This window comes from Scomber japonicus, chromosome 19 (genome assembly GCF_027409825.1).
Source record: "Scomber japonicus isolate fScoJap1 chromosome 19, fScoJap1.pri, whole genome shotgun sequence".
NCBI lineage: Eukaryota > Metazoa > Chordata > Actinopteri > Scombriformes > Scombridae > Scomber > Scomber japonicus.
Window position 1 is genome coordinate 1,589,691 of NC_070596.1, and position 16,788 is coordinate 1,606,478.

General features: G+C 39.3%; 1 protein-coding gene across 2 annotated transcripts; it reads left to right on the forward strand.

Annotated features, from left to right (window-relative positions):
• The first annotated feature begins 1,168 nt into the window (after window positions 1-1,168).
• Window positions 1,169-16,550, forward strand: zer1 (zyg-11 related, cell cycle regulator). 2 transcript variants are annotated; one of them, XM_053340137.1, is made up of 16 exons: window positions 1,169-1,257; window positions 2,266-2,483; window positions 2,623-2,773; window positions 5,001-5,455; window positions 8,205-8,378; window positions 8,481-8,595; window positions 10,093-10,239; window positions 10,335-10,508; window positions 12,431-12,646; window positions 12,773-12,814; window positions 13,102-13,221; window positions 13,347-13,462; window positions 14,518-14,706; window positions 14,842-14,939; window positions 15,185-15,287; window positions 16,184-16,550. In XM_053340137.1, the coding sequence occupies exons 2-16, from the start codon at window positions 2,317-2,319 to the stop codon at window positions 16,269-16,271; spliced, it is 2,355 nt and encodes a 784-aa protein (XP_053196112.1). In that variant the 5' UTR covers window positions 1,169-1,257; window positions 2,266-2,316; the 3' UTR covers window positions 16,272-16,550. The 2 variants fall into 2 exon arrangements, with proteins under 2 accessions (XP_053196112.1, XP_053196113.1); XM_053340138.1 differs by having other exon boundaries at window positions 1,219-1,242.
• Window positions 16,551-16,788: the final 238 nt, after the last annotated feature.

The following is a 16,788-nucleotide window of genomic DNA, read 5'->3' on the forward strand; positions in this document are numbered from 1 at the left end:
AGGAGCAATGTCACTGAAGAAAAATCAATGAAGTGCTTTTTGGTCATTACAATTATTTTTGACTATATAACTACACAAATAAATAAACACCACAGAAATCTATACCCATTCCTTTCAGGTTGACTATAAAGATGATAACTAATGAGCTAAATAATGTGTTTTTTCACTCAGTCCTGTGCTTGTAAACTGTATGGGAGCAAAACTCTGACACTAACATAGCTGGATTAATGGATCCTTAAACCTGTTTTGACAAAGTTTGACAAATGGCCACAGGTGGAAATCTGAAAAAATAAAGAGTTGAGACAATGACAAAGTTGTCTTTCTGTTATTTTAATAAGTACTTTGTTATTTTATTTCAATGTACTGTCACGGCAGAGTGTACTGTACACTGATGCTGGTTAAAAGAATGTTCATACTATACATTTTATACAGCAAAGAAACAAAGAAACTAGAGTTAGGTTGTGCCTCTAGGTGTACTGGGTCTCATCAGGAACTATCCACTTGTTGCATGAAACTCATTAGTCCTGTTAAGTCCTGTGTATTTAAGGACAGGTTACCAATTAATCCCTATCAGACAACATCAAAGGTGAAGCAGACATATGCAAAAATATAACAGAAAATATCATATTCAAATATATTAGAATATTACAATATATTCTAATTACAGTTGATTAAACATAAATATTTTTAAATAAAACAATTATTTGTATTCCATACATTCACTCTAAAGTATTGCAGTTAAGGGGTTTTGGTGTTTTACATACTTCTACCACTACTATAAATGTATAAGTTCATAACACATGAGTAAGTAATGTTTACTGGTGAGACAAATAACAGAATGATAATAATGCTAATAATAAATAACCTACTGTAGGTGTATGTAAATAAGAACTAAGAGGAAGAGGAACGAGGAAGAAGAAGAAGAAGAAAACGAAGTTAAACGGGAGGAAGAAGAGAAGGAGGAAGAAGAGGAAGAACCGAGGTAGTAAAGGAAGAGGGAGGAAAAAGAGAGGAAGAAGAGGCGGAAGAAGAGAAAGAAAGGGAAAAACGCAAAGGAAGAGGAAGAAGAAGGAGAGGAGGAGGAAGAGAACGGGAAAAAGCAAAGGAGGAGGGGTAGAAGTAGGAGGAGGAGGAGTTTGTTTGTTGACATCGGACGAAAAGGAAAATCAGATGAGTGCAGACTGGTGTTAATAACTGAATCTGTGGCCGTCATCAGGACACGGATCCTCGGCGACAGCTCAGGTAGAGCTCTGTCCGGTGAGCCTATTCTGTCACACCGCTGACTAGCTGCTTCCAGCCGGTATCAACACACTGAGCCGTTAGCCTAGCGCTAGCCCCAGCAGCAGCAGCAGCTCAGTCAGCTAACATTATAGCAGGGAAAGTCACCGTTAGCCGCAAGCTAATGTAAACGCTGTAATACACTGGTGATACCGTATCGGCTAGTCAAAGCTTTACGCAGAATAACAAGTGGTGCTCTCTGGTGTTTTGGGTCGTTGTGAGTGAGTACACTAACGAGCGTTGTGTGTTTATCAGTAGCTGTCTAGCGTTAGTGTTGTTAAAGTAAATACTTCTACAGTGTCGCTAGCTAGCTTGCGTGCTAACTTGGTAACAGTCTGCTGTGTCTCTCAGGATTCATTGCTATGTGTGCTCAGCTAACAAACTAGTTTAACCAAACCAAAAGACAGAACGAGATACGTTGCTAGCTTCAGCTTAGCAACTACAGTTATTCTGCGTCATATTATTAAAACAAAAAAAAAATGTTATTAATGTTAAAACAAATTGCAAGTAGCCGACATTATTTGCTAACAGTAGCCAGACAACACAGCTAACATGGCTAAATGTGCAGTGCATGTAAAGAGCTGTTAAACATGTAAATACAGGCTCTGTTTGTGATGACAGTAAGGAACTTTGACAGCACTATGTTTACCATTTCAATTACTGGACACTTAAAAATACACTAAGAGTTTTCTGTACATAAGTTAACAGTGATGTAAAGTTTATATATTTGCTGTTAAACACAATTTTTCTTGGATAGATGGCGATTTATGTGACTGAAAAATGTGTCACTCTTTGCATACAGTTGAATTTTTTAATTGTCACATTGTCTATTCCAAGAAGGGTTCATTTTATATCGAAAATGATCAATTATTCTGACTCTCCAATGTGGTCTTATTTTGACATTTATAATTAAAGTGACAGTTCACACTTTTTCCTGCTCTGCAAAGACACTTAACTCTATCCTTTCTTCATTGCCCGCCTCCTAAGGTCCCCTGCACTGCCCTGTATTTGATCTGAGCCAGAGAAGAAGAGGCTAACATGGCAGCCAAAGCAGGAGACAACCCTGACAGCCTCATGACTCTGGCGACGGTCTTCTGCCTGAGGAACCTCCGGAAGACCATGTGCTACCAGGGATTCAGCAACAAGCTGTGCCTGCGCTCGGACATCTTCCTCCCCAGCGAAATCTGCGACAAGCTGGTCAACACGTATGTAGCATACATCGAGTTAATGTTCACCTGATGTCTGGATTTCAGTCTGTTAAAGATCCTGTGTGTTTGTTACTATGTCACAAATTCCATGTCTGAAAGAGAATCCATTCTATTCTTTTTTTCTTTTCTTAAACAGATACATGGAGTTGGTCCACACAGACAGTAACTTTGAACCAGAGGAAAGCTTTTTTCAACTATTCTCAGACCCTCGAAGCACCAGACTGACCAGGGTACAGCTGAGAGAAGACTTTGTGCGTGACAGAGACCTGGAGGCCATTAGAAAACAGGTGGGATGCTCAAAGTCTCAAAGTAGATGGAAGACTAGATTTCAGTATATCTAAAGTAGATTTTAAAAGCCCTTATAAATAAGCAATAATTAAAATAATAGAACAAAACAAACAGATTTAAACACTCTAAAACTCTGTTTCATCAGGGCTTTATGGTTTGTGCAGTTTGAATAGATTTTATTGATGGCAACATAAGCAAACAATTGTGATTCTGATTGAAATGTTGCTGAATATATGACATCACATTTTTCCAATATAAACCTACCTACATCAAACAGATGAGAAAGGTGCAGAAAAGTGTAGGACTCCATCATATAGAGTAAGAAGCTGATTATAAAACAGGTTTTAAAGAGAAATTCAAGCTTTTTACTCTAGTCATCAACCCATAAAGTTATGATAACACTCTACTTTATCAACTTAATCACAGATGTTGACACACTGATAACACAACCAGTCATATTATCTAAACCTTAGGAATAATGAATGTAAATAATAATAATGAAACCAGTAAATGTAGTGTTTTATTGCCTGCATTTGAAGAACACTTTCTGAAACTAAACCTCTGTTACTTTTTCTTTCTCTTTCTTTGTGCATTAATGAACATGACATCAAGCTGTTCTTTGTTCTATGATATGAGGGACTTTACCTAGCAGTTATGGTTGGTTTGCCAGGTTAAACAGGACTGAGACCAATCGCTGTTGTAAACCAACACAGATGAAATTGCTAATCTAGCCAATGGCGAGACAGCAAGCAATTTATGTACATAATTAACATCACAATCTAAGTGTACAGCACCATTCTTTTTAATTATAAGTGAAATATTCTATCTGTTCTATATTGAAAACATACATTTAATCAGTTCTGTGTTCAGTTGCATTACATTTATGTGAAAACACAGGTAAAAAAACTAATAAATGAGGAAATCCATCACAGTATTGACGCTTCGTCTGTTCAGTGTCAAAGTTCCTTCCTCAACTCATAACCTTTATTTATTTGACTTAGCAGCTAGAAGTGTTTGTTACTGTTTGGACAAACCCTGGTGAAGTATATGAAGGACACCCAACACCTCACCTCACAGTCAGGATTCCTCTTGTGGGGGTGGCCCTTTGGTTTTCTGTTACCACTAATAACCACTTAGGGAAATGATGTCAGGTGACCAGCAAGAAAATGTAGTAAATGGTACCCCACTACTAACCCCCACTGTCCCACTGCTAATAGCTTAAAGTCCAACAGAAATCCCAATTAACCAGTTCAAATAATGTCAGTGTTATTTTAAATGCATCGTTAGTAGTTTTATTACCATCATTAATTAGCTATCAAGCTTTCCAACTGACATTACAGGTGCACTGGTCCTTAGTTTTCTCAAAAGAGAACACGAGCCAAGTGATTTGACGTGCAATTTAGTTCCAGTTGGACTTTTAAGATTTCACTGACATCTTGTCAGAGGCACATCAGTTATGATATGACTATATTTTAGAGAAGAGTGATACATCAAACAATGTTTGATTGCTAAAACAAATATTTTGATATAGATGCTATAACTAACAGTGAAATATTGACATCTAAAATAAATCATACAACCTAATGTTTGTAGTGATTCAGTTAGATCTGTCATGATTACTACTTTTGTTGGACGATATATTGTCTCAGAGATAATCATGATAAACAATATTATTGTCATTTGAAGATCATTTTATACCACTGATATAATGATAATATAATAGTATAATAATGTAAGGGGGGGTGGTCTTGTGTAAAAACACAGACTGTCATCATGGTTGGGGACAGAGTTATTTCCCTTGAATTCTTCTACAGTCTCCACTCAGGACTACACAGTGAGGAATGGAGGACACTACTAGCTTAGCTAATGTAACATGAATAGCATCTTAGCTGCTAATGTGAAGTGTGGTAATACTGAGGTTAAATGTCCATGTATCATATGATAAGTCCATATATAGTCATGATGATGCTGATAATTAAGTTATTGTATGATAAATCAATTATTATTATTATTAGTAATTATTATGATAGGCCTAATTTCAGCGAATATGGAAACAGCAGTGAGTTAAGGATAATAATTAGACGTACTGTATATTACTGGAGGAAGGCTGTCTAGTGCAAAATAAACTAAAGTCAGTTCAGGTAGCACATTCATTGAGTTGTAAGGAAAAAAGTAGTCCCTCTTCTGTTGCAGTGTGTAACATATTGACATTGTGTTTTCCTGCAGGATCTGATTGAGCTCCACCTCACCTACTGCAACAGCCTGTCCTCCCGCAGCTTGAAAACACTGACCTGCTTCAGAGAGACCCTGGTCTCCCTCTGTCTCTTCGGCTGCAGTCGCATCTTCTACAGGAAGGGCGGCGCTCCACTCGCGTGCAACGAAGACACAGAGGACGAGGAGGACGAGAGCCCCGCTTCTCGGCAAGCCTTAGAGACGGACTTTAACTTCCAGGGGTTCAACCGCCTCAGGTTGCTCAACCTGGGCGGCTTGCCTGATGAGGTGGATGCAGAGACCCTGCTGAAACCCCTGAAGTCTCTCACCTTACTAGATCTGTCTAATGTACAGTTACTGGGAACAGCCTTTCTGACCCAGTGGAAAGACAGACTGGCATCTCTTGTTCTCTACAATGTGGACCTGTCAGAGGAGTTGGTCAATACTGTGGTGGAGCTTGTCAATCTCAGGTAAGATCATTAGTCAGCATGCTGTTGATACATAAAGTACTGCACTCATTAACTCAACATCTCCCAGGTGTGATACACCTCATATATGTGCTGGTGTTTAAGTTCTGTGTAGCTTCATCTCCATTCATCCAAGTTAAATTAAGCTGTCCACTGGACTGAAGTTGAACTCACCTCATGACTCATTCGATAATGTTTATAACCTCTGCTCTCATAAAAGTCATCAGACTGTTATCAGAGTTTCATAGATCAATGTGTGAAACCAACTAGGAACAGATGTCAGGGTGTCATTGAAAATAAGTAGCTTACAATTGTAATAGTGATTTGTCTGATCAACATTGTGATTGCTGCTTAGATTGTATTATCTATAAAAGAAGCACAGTATTTGACTTTGTGGTTCACTCAGTTTCAAACTAAGATATAAGTGGACCATTTTAAACATTTGGCTAATTTAGCTCATATTTATCAAGATATTATAGTTAAACAGTTCACATTACTCAAATCTATTCATGTTGTTGTTTTGAATTTTTTCTGGCATAGACGCTTTTATTTGACAGTAGAGAGACAGGAATTTACAGGAGAGAGAGGGGGGTGTGACATGCAGAAAGATCCGCCGGCCGGGACTGGAACCAGGGTCTGCTGTGTATATGGCATGGGCTCTTAACCACTAGACCACCTGCGCTCCCATCATGATGTAGTTTTATATAAGGAAAAAAGCCTCAACTGAGTCTGACACTGTTGTTAATAGCTGACTGATGATACATGATGACTTGACAGAACGAGCTAAAGAAGCAGATTTGAGAGATTTGAATGTGACAGGTGACAGGTGATGTGCCTACAGGGGATCACAGTGTTACCACTCTCTGTGTTACATTTTTTAAAAGGAACTATCTTTGGCTGAGTGTAAATACAACATACACCAGCATGAAGAACATTTTAAACACATCTGCTCAATTTAATCATTTACACTCACTTTCAGGCAAATTTATGATTTCTGACTTTAGGCTACTGGGCTCACTTTTCTTTTATTGGCAACCATTACCAGCTGACTAAGATACCACAGACTGTATATCAAAATGTAAACAATTGACCCCTGGTGTCCTCTCCTCTTCTTTTGCATATTTGTAGGAATCAGGTGGATTAAAATGATGCAATCCAAGTGAAATATGATCTTCTAGACAGCTCATTTAGACATATAAAGGAGCTAAAGAATTTCTTATTTCTGAATGGATATCAGTTACTGATGAAGTGATGGGGGTATTTTATGCACACAGGATTTCTAGATGAGGTGAAAAGCTTTTATCAGGCATTTAGAGTCAGACCGATACTGGATTTTAGGGGCTGATGCCAATACTGATATTAGGGAGCAAAAAAATTCCACTATTGATATACTGGCTGATAATGTTATATGTACAGAATATATACATTAACACACATTATTTTGTAATGATCACACAAATCTGGTTATCAAACACTCAAACAGCAAAAACACTTCTGGAAATTTAATAATTATAATTAGCTATGAATAAAAAAAACATACATATATTAAACTTGAATTAAGTAAAAGGATCAAATATACATAAAATGCTGCCTATATAACTTAAAATAAAAAATATAAAATATCGGCATATATCGGACAGTGTATTCACAGATACTGATATATCTGTGATAGGCCAATATCGACCAATGATATCAGCTGACTGATATATTGATCGGGCTCTACAGGCATTACAACATGTTGTCAGGCTATTCATTTCAGTGATGTACAGATAAGAGACCAAATACACGTACACACATGTTTATTATTGGGCCAATATAACTGATAACACAGAATTCTCATTCATGTCAATATCCAGATTCATCTGTAGTTCTGTTTAAATCAGGGCTGTCAAACATGCAGCCCGTGGGCCAGAACCGGCCCGCCAAGAGGTCCGGTCCGGCCCAGTTTCCTTCTTCATTTTTCCTTCCTTCCATCTGTCCTTCCTACCTTTCTTCCTCCCTGTCGTCTTTTCCTTCCTTCCTTCCATCTGCCTTTCTTTTCCTTCCTTCCTTCCTGTCTACTTTTCCTTCTTTCCTTCCATCTGTCTTCCCTTCCTTCCTTCTTTCCTTCCTTCCTTCCTTCCTTCCTTCCTCCCTTTCTCCCTTCCTTCCTGTCTTCTTTTCTTTCCTTCCTCCCTGTCTTCTTTTTCTTCCTTCCTTCCATCTGCCCTTCCTTCCTTCCTTCCTTCCTTCCTTTCTTATTTTCCTTCCTTCCTTCCTTCTTGTCTTCTATTCTCTTCCTTCCATCTGTCCTTGCTCCCTTCCTTCCTTCTTGTCTTGTCTTCTCTTCCTTCCATCTGTCCTTGCTCCCTTTCTCCCTTCCTTCCTGTCTTCTTTTCTTTCCTTCCTCCCTGTCTTCTTTTCCTTCCTTCCTTCCATCTGCCCTTCTCCTTCCTTCCTTCCTTCCTTTCTTATTTTCCTTCCTTCCTTCCTTCTTGTCTTCTATTCTCTTCCTTCCATCTGCCCTTGCTCCCTTCCTTCCTTCTTGTCTTGTCTTCTCTTCCTTCCATCTGTCCTTGCTCCCTTTCTTCCTTCCTTCCATCTTTTCTTCCTGTATTATCTTCCTTCTCCTCCTTCTTTTCCTTCCGTCCTTCCTTCCTTTTAATGATCCGGCCCAAATTGGGCTGTATGTGGCCCTTGAATGAAAATGAGTTTGACACTTCTGGTTTAAATGGTCGCTCATCCTCTAAAGATCAAACCCTGTGCTCTTCAGGCATCTGGACATCTCACGGGAGAGCAGGCGGACCTCCAAGTCTAAGATGAACCGCAAAATCCTGACAGCCATCGTCCAGTGCCTGGTTAACCTGGTATCACTGGACATCTCGGGTCACATCATGCTAGACAACTGCACCGTTCCGCTCTTTGAGGAAGCTATGGGTCGGCCAAGGTGGGTGACCGCCTGCAAAGATCTCACAGCAGAGAAGATTCAGAGTGTGTGTGAGCTTTTCTTCAACAGTCCATGTTTCTCTCTTCTTCTTTTTTTTTTCAGCATTGAGCCATGTAAGAGCAGTATCTACCCTTTCCAAGAGCTGAAGAGACCCCTGCAGTTTCTGGGCTTATACGACACAACCCTTTGTAATGTGACACACATCCCTGCTTATAAGGTGACTTTACACACACACACACACACACACACACACACACACACTCTCTCTCTCTTTGGGGCTAGTTGCTGTTGACATAATGATAAGCCATGCAATGTTTATTTATTCTAATCATTTGCTTCCTGATCCAGATGTTGTCCGTCATTATTAACACAGTATCATAGGTGTTAGTTGGGCAATATTGTCATTGCCCAACAGGTTGTAAATGTCAAGGAAATTGATTAAAAAGTAGTGTAATATGCCATAGGGCTGGGCAATTAATAGAAAAATAATCTAAACCGACATTTAGAAACTCTAATCGACTTAATCTTGCTCATGTCAATTAATGGTGGTGTTCACTGTTGCCATGACAGCAAAGGTTGCATATCTGTAAGGAATTTGAAAACTTGTCTCCAGTGATGATTTTAACCCAAACCATGATCTTTACATCGTTCTAATCAAGTAAACTAGACATTAACCACAGCGTCACACCTTAAAACATCTTTATTTTCACTCCCTAAAGATCCTCATGTGTGAGGGCAGCAGTGGAAAATACTAAACTAAAGAAACTGTGAAAATACATCATTGTTCATCAAGGGTGGAGGGTAAAGGGTAATCCTTCATTAATCGTAATTGAGGTTAAAAGTTCAATTAGCAGTGATTTAGATTTTGCCATAATGACCCAGCCCTAGTATGCCAAAGAGTTAGACAGCATTGTTTTCAAATTCAGGTCATCCAGCTGAAATTCATCTCATTCTTATAAACTACCATGTGTGACTATGGACTACTTATGGATGGATATGTATTTCTGTTGTTGTAGAGGTTGGGCAGTGACTCATGTTTACCTTTTGTCTCCCATCTTAAAAGAACATATACAAGTTTAAAACTCAAACTGATAGAACAGTAGTTACAGTCTAATGTGGGAGTCTAAACTGCTAAAGGCATCTCAAGATGAATTACAAGAGAATTGAGGAGATGAAAACAAATCTTTTTAAAATTTATTTGAGCTGCTCAAGATAATAACAATAATAATAATCTTAATTACAATAATACTTATAATTTAAAAAGTTTATTTGCATAGCGGCTTTTGTGCTTCATAACTAAATAAATTACATACACCTTCCAAGTACTTCATATTAAAAGGACGTAAAAGGAGAATAAAGCAATGTTAAAAAATAAATAAAACAATAACAACACATCAATGTAATATAAGATGGAAAACAAAATACTAATGCAAATTTAATATACAAAATCAAATGAAATACAGCAAATGAAGAGTGCAGGAGTGCATCAGTATGAAGATGACTGATAGAAAGGCCAAAGCAGTGAAAGCAATTAAGAGATTTAAAAAAGATTTAAAAGATTACATTCTTTAAAAAGGTGCTGTGTGAACATTGGTAATCCTCATTAAAAGGTTTTGGTGTGTCTGTGTGTGTGTTTGTGTGTTTGTGTTTGTGTGTGTGTGTGTGTGTGTGTGTGTGTGTGTGTGTGTGTGTGTGTGTGTGTGATGCTTTTCAGGTGACTGGATCAAAGAATGAAGACCAGGTCCTAAACGCCATTGAGACTTACACAGAGTTTCGTCCCGAGCTGGCCCACAGAGCCATCAATCAGCTGTTCGACATCGCCAGGATACAACACTGCAGCCAGCTGCTCCGAGCTCTGCAAGTAAGACCAGTTTAAGTCGAGGCTAACGTTACTTTATTTCTCCCTGATTGCGCAATCTCATGCCTGCGTGTCCTCCTCTCTGTCCTTTGTCCCAGCTCGTCATAGCAGCGCTAAAGTGCCATAAGTATGATAAGAGCATCCAGGTGACAGGAAGCGCCGCTCTCTTCTACCTGACCAACACAGAGTACCGCAGCGACCAGAGCGTGAGGTTGCGCCGGGAAGTCATCGAGGTGGTGCTCAATGGGATGGAGCAGTACCAAGAAGTCACTGTAAGTCTATTCTGTGACCTCATCACTACGTCTGAGAAAGCCTTCAGACGTTTTCAAGATGTGATTGGAAAATTTCAGCGTAGAGGATTATGACGTTTGTTGCAACTTCAGCACTCTCCTCGCTCGATCGAGATTTGATGGAGACTCTAAATACAGTAGCCATATTGTTCTATTAATATATAATAGTATTAGTAATAGTATTCCTGGTTAACATGATGTCTACACAAAAATACCCTCAGCTGTGTTTTTCAGCCATTAGTCTCACAAACATCTGAGGGAACAAATGTGCTCCTTCTATTTGAATCAATCCAGCTCTCTACACACGCAGCGTATCCATTCATACTTTACAAGCATAACTGCAACCTAAAGTGTATTGTTACGCTTCAAATCTATTTTCCTGACACATAGCTACAGTGATTTTCTGTCGGGCCCTGAGTGCTACCAAAATGCACCTGAATGCCTCACACAGACAGTGATGGAGGACTTTAAGCTGCTGCTGCTCTGCTGATGTTCTGCTTACTGCTTATCCTACTGTATAAGGGTCAGTGAGGGTTTTTTGTGTCCATGTGCCTTAGTCAAATTTAAAGGGGTTAAAATGTGAAAATAAATGTACAAGTATAAATAACTTGCACACATTCTTTTTTGTGGACCCAGCAAAAATAGTGTAACCATAAAAACTTTGTACCAAATAATTCAACTTGCTTAAAAACACTAAATTCTCAATAAAACACCATATCAACTGGTTTGGCATGATCTTACATTACATTGACATTAATCGTGTCTAAAACTATTTAATCCTCATTCAGATGTCTGAACCTGTGTATCAACATGAAGAAGGAGTGTTCTCCTGTTGAAAACTAAAGAAAACAGAATTGACATATAATATATCTCAGGAATGAATATATGATGCCAAATCAAAGGTTATGAAAGCAAGACAATCTTTATATAGTACATTACATTCCAGAGGAGATTTGGTGTGCTTTACACAGTACATATGCTCTATATGTACACATACACATGCATATAAATGTTCAACACAATATAAGAAAATTAATCCAATGCACAGTAAGTGTTTAACCCTTACATACAGTTCATATTCTAACCCGGCTTACATATTCTTTATAATTAGTGTCTATATGACATTTTCAACCACAGATATATTTTGTGTTCTTTTTTTAAATTTAGATTTGATACTATTACAATCACAAGCACTCTATGTTATGATTTTATATGATCTAAAATGAGAACATAACAGCCATAATTATTTCTGTTAATTGATTGAAAAAGTAAAGTACAACAACATTTGAATGGTAGGCTTCACGATAACCTTTAACACCCTCTATGTGCAAAAGTGTATACCAGATTCACAAGAATCAATCATTTAAAAAAAAAATATTTACAGTTTTGAACATTTTAGTTCACTGTAAGAAAAGTCTCATTTAGTTTAGTTTAAGTTTAAATAATGTAGTTTATGTGTTTTTAGAAGGAAAAAAATTCAAATGTCAAACTTGAAACTGAACAGTATGTACAGTAAGGGTTAATGTTGGAGCATATCTAATGAGCTATTCCAGCAGCTGAGACCACACAAACAAAAGTATGTATATGTATAAGATGCAGTCTATTTTGGGGGGGGGGGTGTCATGCTTTTTTTTTATACTTATAAAAAAATACTTTAAAACACAATCAAAATACACATATTACACCTGAAACAGTGTGTCAGGTTAATGGTTAATGGTCTGGTAATGATTTGCTCAAATGAACTGGACCGGTCAGACCAGGTTTGGATAAGGCTGAGTTTCAATTAAAGCTTTTAAAAGAACACAGTAACTTAACATAATTGATACAGTGTGTACCTATGTGCTTACTGAGTCCTAAAAACTCTTCATCAGAGCTGTCACTTTCTCCCTCCTCCCTCCTAACAGGTCCAGAGGAACTGCTGCTTGACTCTGTGTAACTTCAGTATTCCTGAGGAGCTGGAATTCCAGTACAGTCGCGTCAACCAGCTGCTGCTTAAAATCCTGGAGCCAGCCAGGCAGGAGGAGTCCATCCAGAGAATCGCTGTGCACCTCTGCAACGCTTTGGTCTGCCAGGTGGACAACCATCACAAGGAGGCTGTGGGAAAGATGGGATTTGTCAAGGTAACACGCTCACATCAGCACAGCCCCTTACCCAGTCAGTCAGAAACCCTCTCAGACAGCTGGCAGCTCATTGTGTGTCATCAATTTTTTATGTGATTTTTTTCCTTCTTCCTCCCTTTTTCACAGACAATGTTGAATTTAATTCAGAAGAAGCTACAGGACAAAATGGTAAGTCTTAACTTTTAATCCTCTTTTGATGTTTCCAGTTTTAGCCTGACTCAGCTGTTTACCATTGGGCACGTTATTTGGTAGAATATTACATCACAGCTCAGGAGACAGTTGACAGGTCATAAAATCAGCATGTTTCCTCTATGTTGGTCTAACTGTGTGTGTGTGTGTGTGTGTGTGTGTGTGTGTGTGTGTGTGTGTGTGTGTGTGTGTGTGTGTGTGTGTGTGTGTGTGTGTGTGTGTGTGTGTGTGTGTGTGTGTGTGTGTGTGTGTGTGTTTCCTCTCAGTGTGACCAGGTGATGGAGTTTTCCTGGAGCGCTCTGTGGAACATCACCGACGAAACGCCCGACAACTGTCAGATGTTCCTCAACTGTCGGGGCATGAGTCTGTTTCTGGAGTGTCTACAGGTCAGTCTGCTGTACATTCACTTCACTGCCACCGTGTACTAGATGAATTATCATGATTTGAGACTATAACGCCAGTAATCTGTATGATAAAATCAACTCTCCTCTCTTGTGTCATCTTCCTCCAGGAGTTTCCAGACAAGCAGGAGCTGCACCGCAACATGCTGGGGCTTTTGGGAAATGTGGCTGAGGTCAAAGCTCTAAGGCCGCAGCTGCTCACCCCACAGTTCATCACTGTATTCAGGTAAGAGTGCTGCTCCAACCAGCAGAGGGTAAAGTGATTCCAGTATTGACAGAGCTGCTAAAACCCTCGCTGTTAACACTTTTTGTGTTTGTGTCACAGTTCTTCTTCTCAGTTCTTCCTGTAATAAAAAAAAAAAAACACATATAAGAAGTGTGCCCATTAGACTGTCTTTGAAATACAGGTTGGATATTATGTACAAACATAGCTAACTTTGACTCAGCTTGAATTAACCAGGATCAGCATAGCAAATATGTGACAATCATTTATCTATATAGAGTATTGAATCTTTATGCATCACCACCATCTTCACTCTAGTTGCTTTAAGTGTAACCTGCATTCACTCTCATATCTGTACAATAACTTAGCTTGGCTCAAAGACTGGACACAAGTGGAAAAATCTAGCCAGGTTCTGTCCAAAGGTGACACATTTCTTGGCTGGGAGCAGTGACTTCCTGAAGTTTTAAGCTGGTTGCCTGGCAACCTCATGGTGACAGCAATAATCCATGGTACATAAACCTTAAGAAAAGTGCAACTTGTTACATGTTAATGAGTGAGGGGCTGGTAGGTGGACAACCAGTGAATATATGCAGCTCAGCTATCCAGCTCCTAGTTGCAACCTTGTATTGTTTATTGTTTATTATGTATAGTATTTAGAGATTATTTATAGAATGTAAAGTTGAGCCTAACCCTTACCATAACTTTACCAGACAGATTGAGTGGTTCCATCCTCTCATTTAATTCTATGCAAGGAAGTGAATTCTTCAAACTATAAACTATTGCTTTAAAGCCACAACATCATATTGTACAGGAAATGTGTCATTTTATTTTGTGTGTAGACTCTGCAGTTGAGGCTTAAAGTCAAGTCAGGTGTAGGCAGGTGAAAAACACATGTTGTTAGTTACTGTACCATAGCAGTCTCCATGACAACAGGTTTGCAAAACTACCCACAGAAGAAAAAGTATGGCAATTGTCAATACTGATAAACTACATAAACCATGCATTGGTTTTAGTCACATGATCTGTCTATTTTCTATATATATCTGATACTTTGACAGTAACCTGCTGGACAGTAAGGCAGACGGGATCGAGGTGTCATACAACGCGTGTGGCGTTCTCTCACACATCATGTTTGACGGGCCCGAGGTTTGGTCCATGGAAGAGCCCCGAAGAGACACGGTGATGGACAAGATGTGGGACGCCATCCAGAGCTGGGACGTCAGCTCACGCCGCAACATCAACTACAGGTGACCATCTATTGACTGAAGATGAATAGTAACTTAAAATAAAGTATGCTAGAGGCAGAAGTGAGTTAAAGTGACAGGTGTGTTGTCGCTGGTATTTCCTCTGTCTGAATTTTTAAACTGAGTTTGGTCTGTCAGGTCATTCGAGCCCATCTTGCGGCTGCTGCCTCAGAGCATCGCCCCCGTCAGTCAGCACTGGGCCACATGGGCTCTCTACAACCTGGTGTCAGTTTACCGTGAGTATCTGGAGGCTTTCAAACCAGGCACAGTATGAAGTGTTTCCACCATTTTGACATGTTCCTGATCCTGAAACCCTCATAGTTCACTTATTCCAATCCCTACACTGCATTAACACAATGTTACATCCTCTATTGTGTAACTCATAATTTAGCACTATAAAATTATTCTGCTGTCCTGCACACAATAATGCACATTTATCAGTCTCATAATCTTTCTAAATACATTGATTGTCTATCTGCAGCAAGCAAGTACTGTCCTCTGCTGATAAAAGAAGGAGGAATAAGCCTTTTGGAGAAAGTTCTGGAGCTCGACAGCTCACAGCCAGAGACAAAGGACATGGCCAGGTAAGACTGACTTAAAAGTCTCATTGTTGTGTACTTTTGATGTGTCAGTGTTGTTTGCTTTTTCTGACAAAATCAGTTCCACAGTTGATGACTTAGACACAGCAGCAGGAAATACTAGTTGTACTGGTTTCTGACATCTCAGCCACTAATTTGCCTAATTTTAAGATAGGAGATGAACAGAGCTAAACAGTTTGAGTTACAGACTGACAGCTTTCTTTAACAGGCCGCTATTAGCTCAACTAGTACACTGTGGATGAGAGACTGTGGACAAAGCAGATCAAAATATCACTTTTCTACATGTTTATGCCTGTTGATGATGCGATTAATGACTTTCATTGGCTTTTTACTCGAAAAGCTTTTATCGTAGTTACAACAACAAGTTGTCAAATGTTATCTTTCACTGCTGTCCACTCTGGTGTGTGTGTGTGTGTGTGTGTGTGTGTGTGTGTGTGTGTGTGTGTGACACACTGACACAGAGCAGAGGAGAGAGAGACAGAAATATTAGAACCAGGTGTCAGAGGTCATCCTCAGTCATCAGTTATTTATTGATGCTGCAGTCATTTAAATGCATAGAAACACAATGGCATTTGTACCTAAAGACTCTAAAGTGGATTGCATCAGTGACACCACAGAACAGGACAGAACAGAACAAAATAGAATAGAACAGAATAGTTTTAAGGGTGTTTTCAAACCTATAGTTGGTTTGCTGTAGTTCTCCCTTAGACTCAGGGTCTTGGTTATTGTGGTCCTCACTTGAGTGCTACATATGCAATTACTGTGCTCAGACCTGATCAAATCAATCACACCAAGGCAGAAAACAAACAAACTAAACAAAGCTCTTGGACTGGACAGAAGCCACCATGTGTCTCACCTATGAAACATTTTCTATCTTCCAGGAAAGTCATGGAGCAGTGTGAAACGTTCAAAGAAGACCCCATGGAAACAAACCATGGACAGGAGGTAAACTATGGACAGAGAGGTTGAACCACAGGAGCCCAGGTTCCCAGTAAACATCAAGCAAAACCAACCTAAGGCCCCTCCTACCGTCATCACCACAAGGGTCAATGTGTGCATTCTTCTTCTTCTTCTCATTATTATTATTATTATTATTATTATTATTATTATTATTATTTTGTAGAGCAGAAAAGTGACCCTCTTCACAGCAGTTTGGACAAAAAAACTTAATATATGACACATAGGAGTTAAGATGTGGTGCATGGTGTTCTTTTTTTTTTGTGAGGGTGCTCACCTGTGCTGCACATAAGCATCTCTTCTGTTGGGGATGGGTTTGTGGGGGTGGGTGATTGTTATCTCTAAGTGTGTGTGTGTGTGTGTGTGTGTGTGTGTGTGTGTGTGCGTGCGTGCGTGTGTGTGTGTCAAAGATTTAACGACAGAACAAAGCAGTTGGAGTGACACTTGATTCTCAAGCGGAAGGACACAAAAAGCCCGCCGCAGTTCACTACCATTAACTGTGTGACATTGATCGAAAGGCTATAAAAGC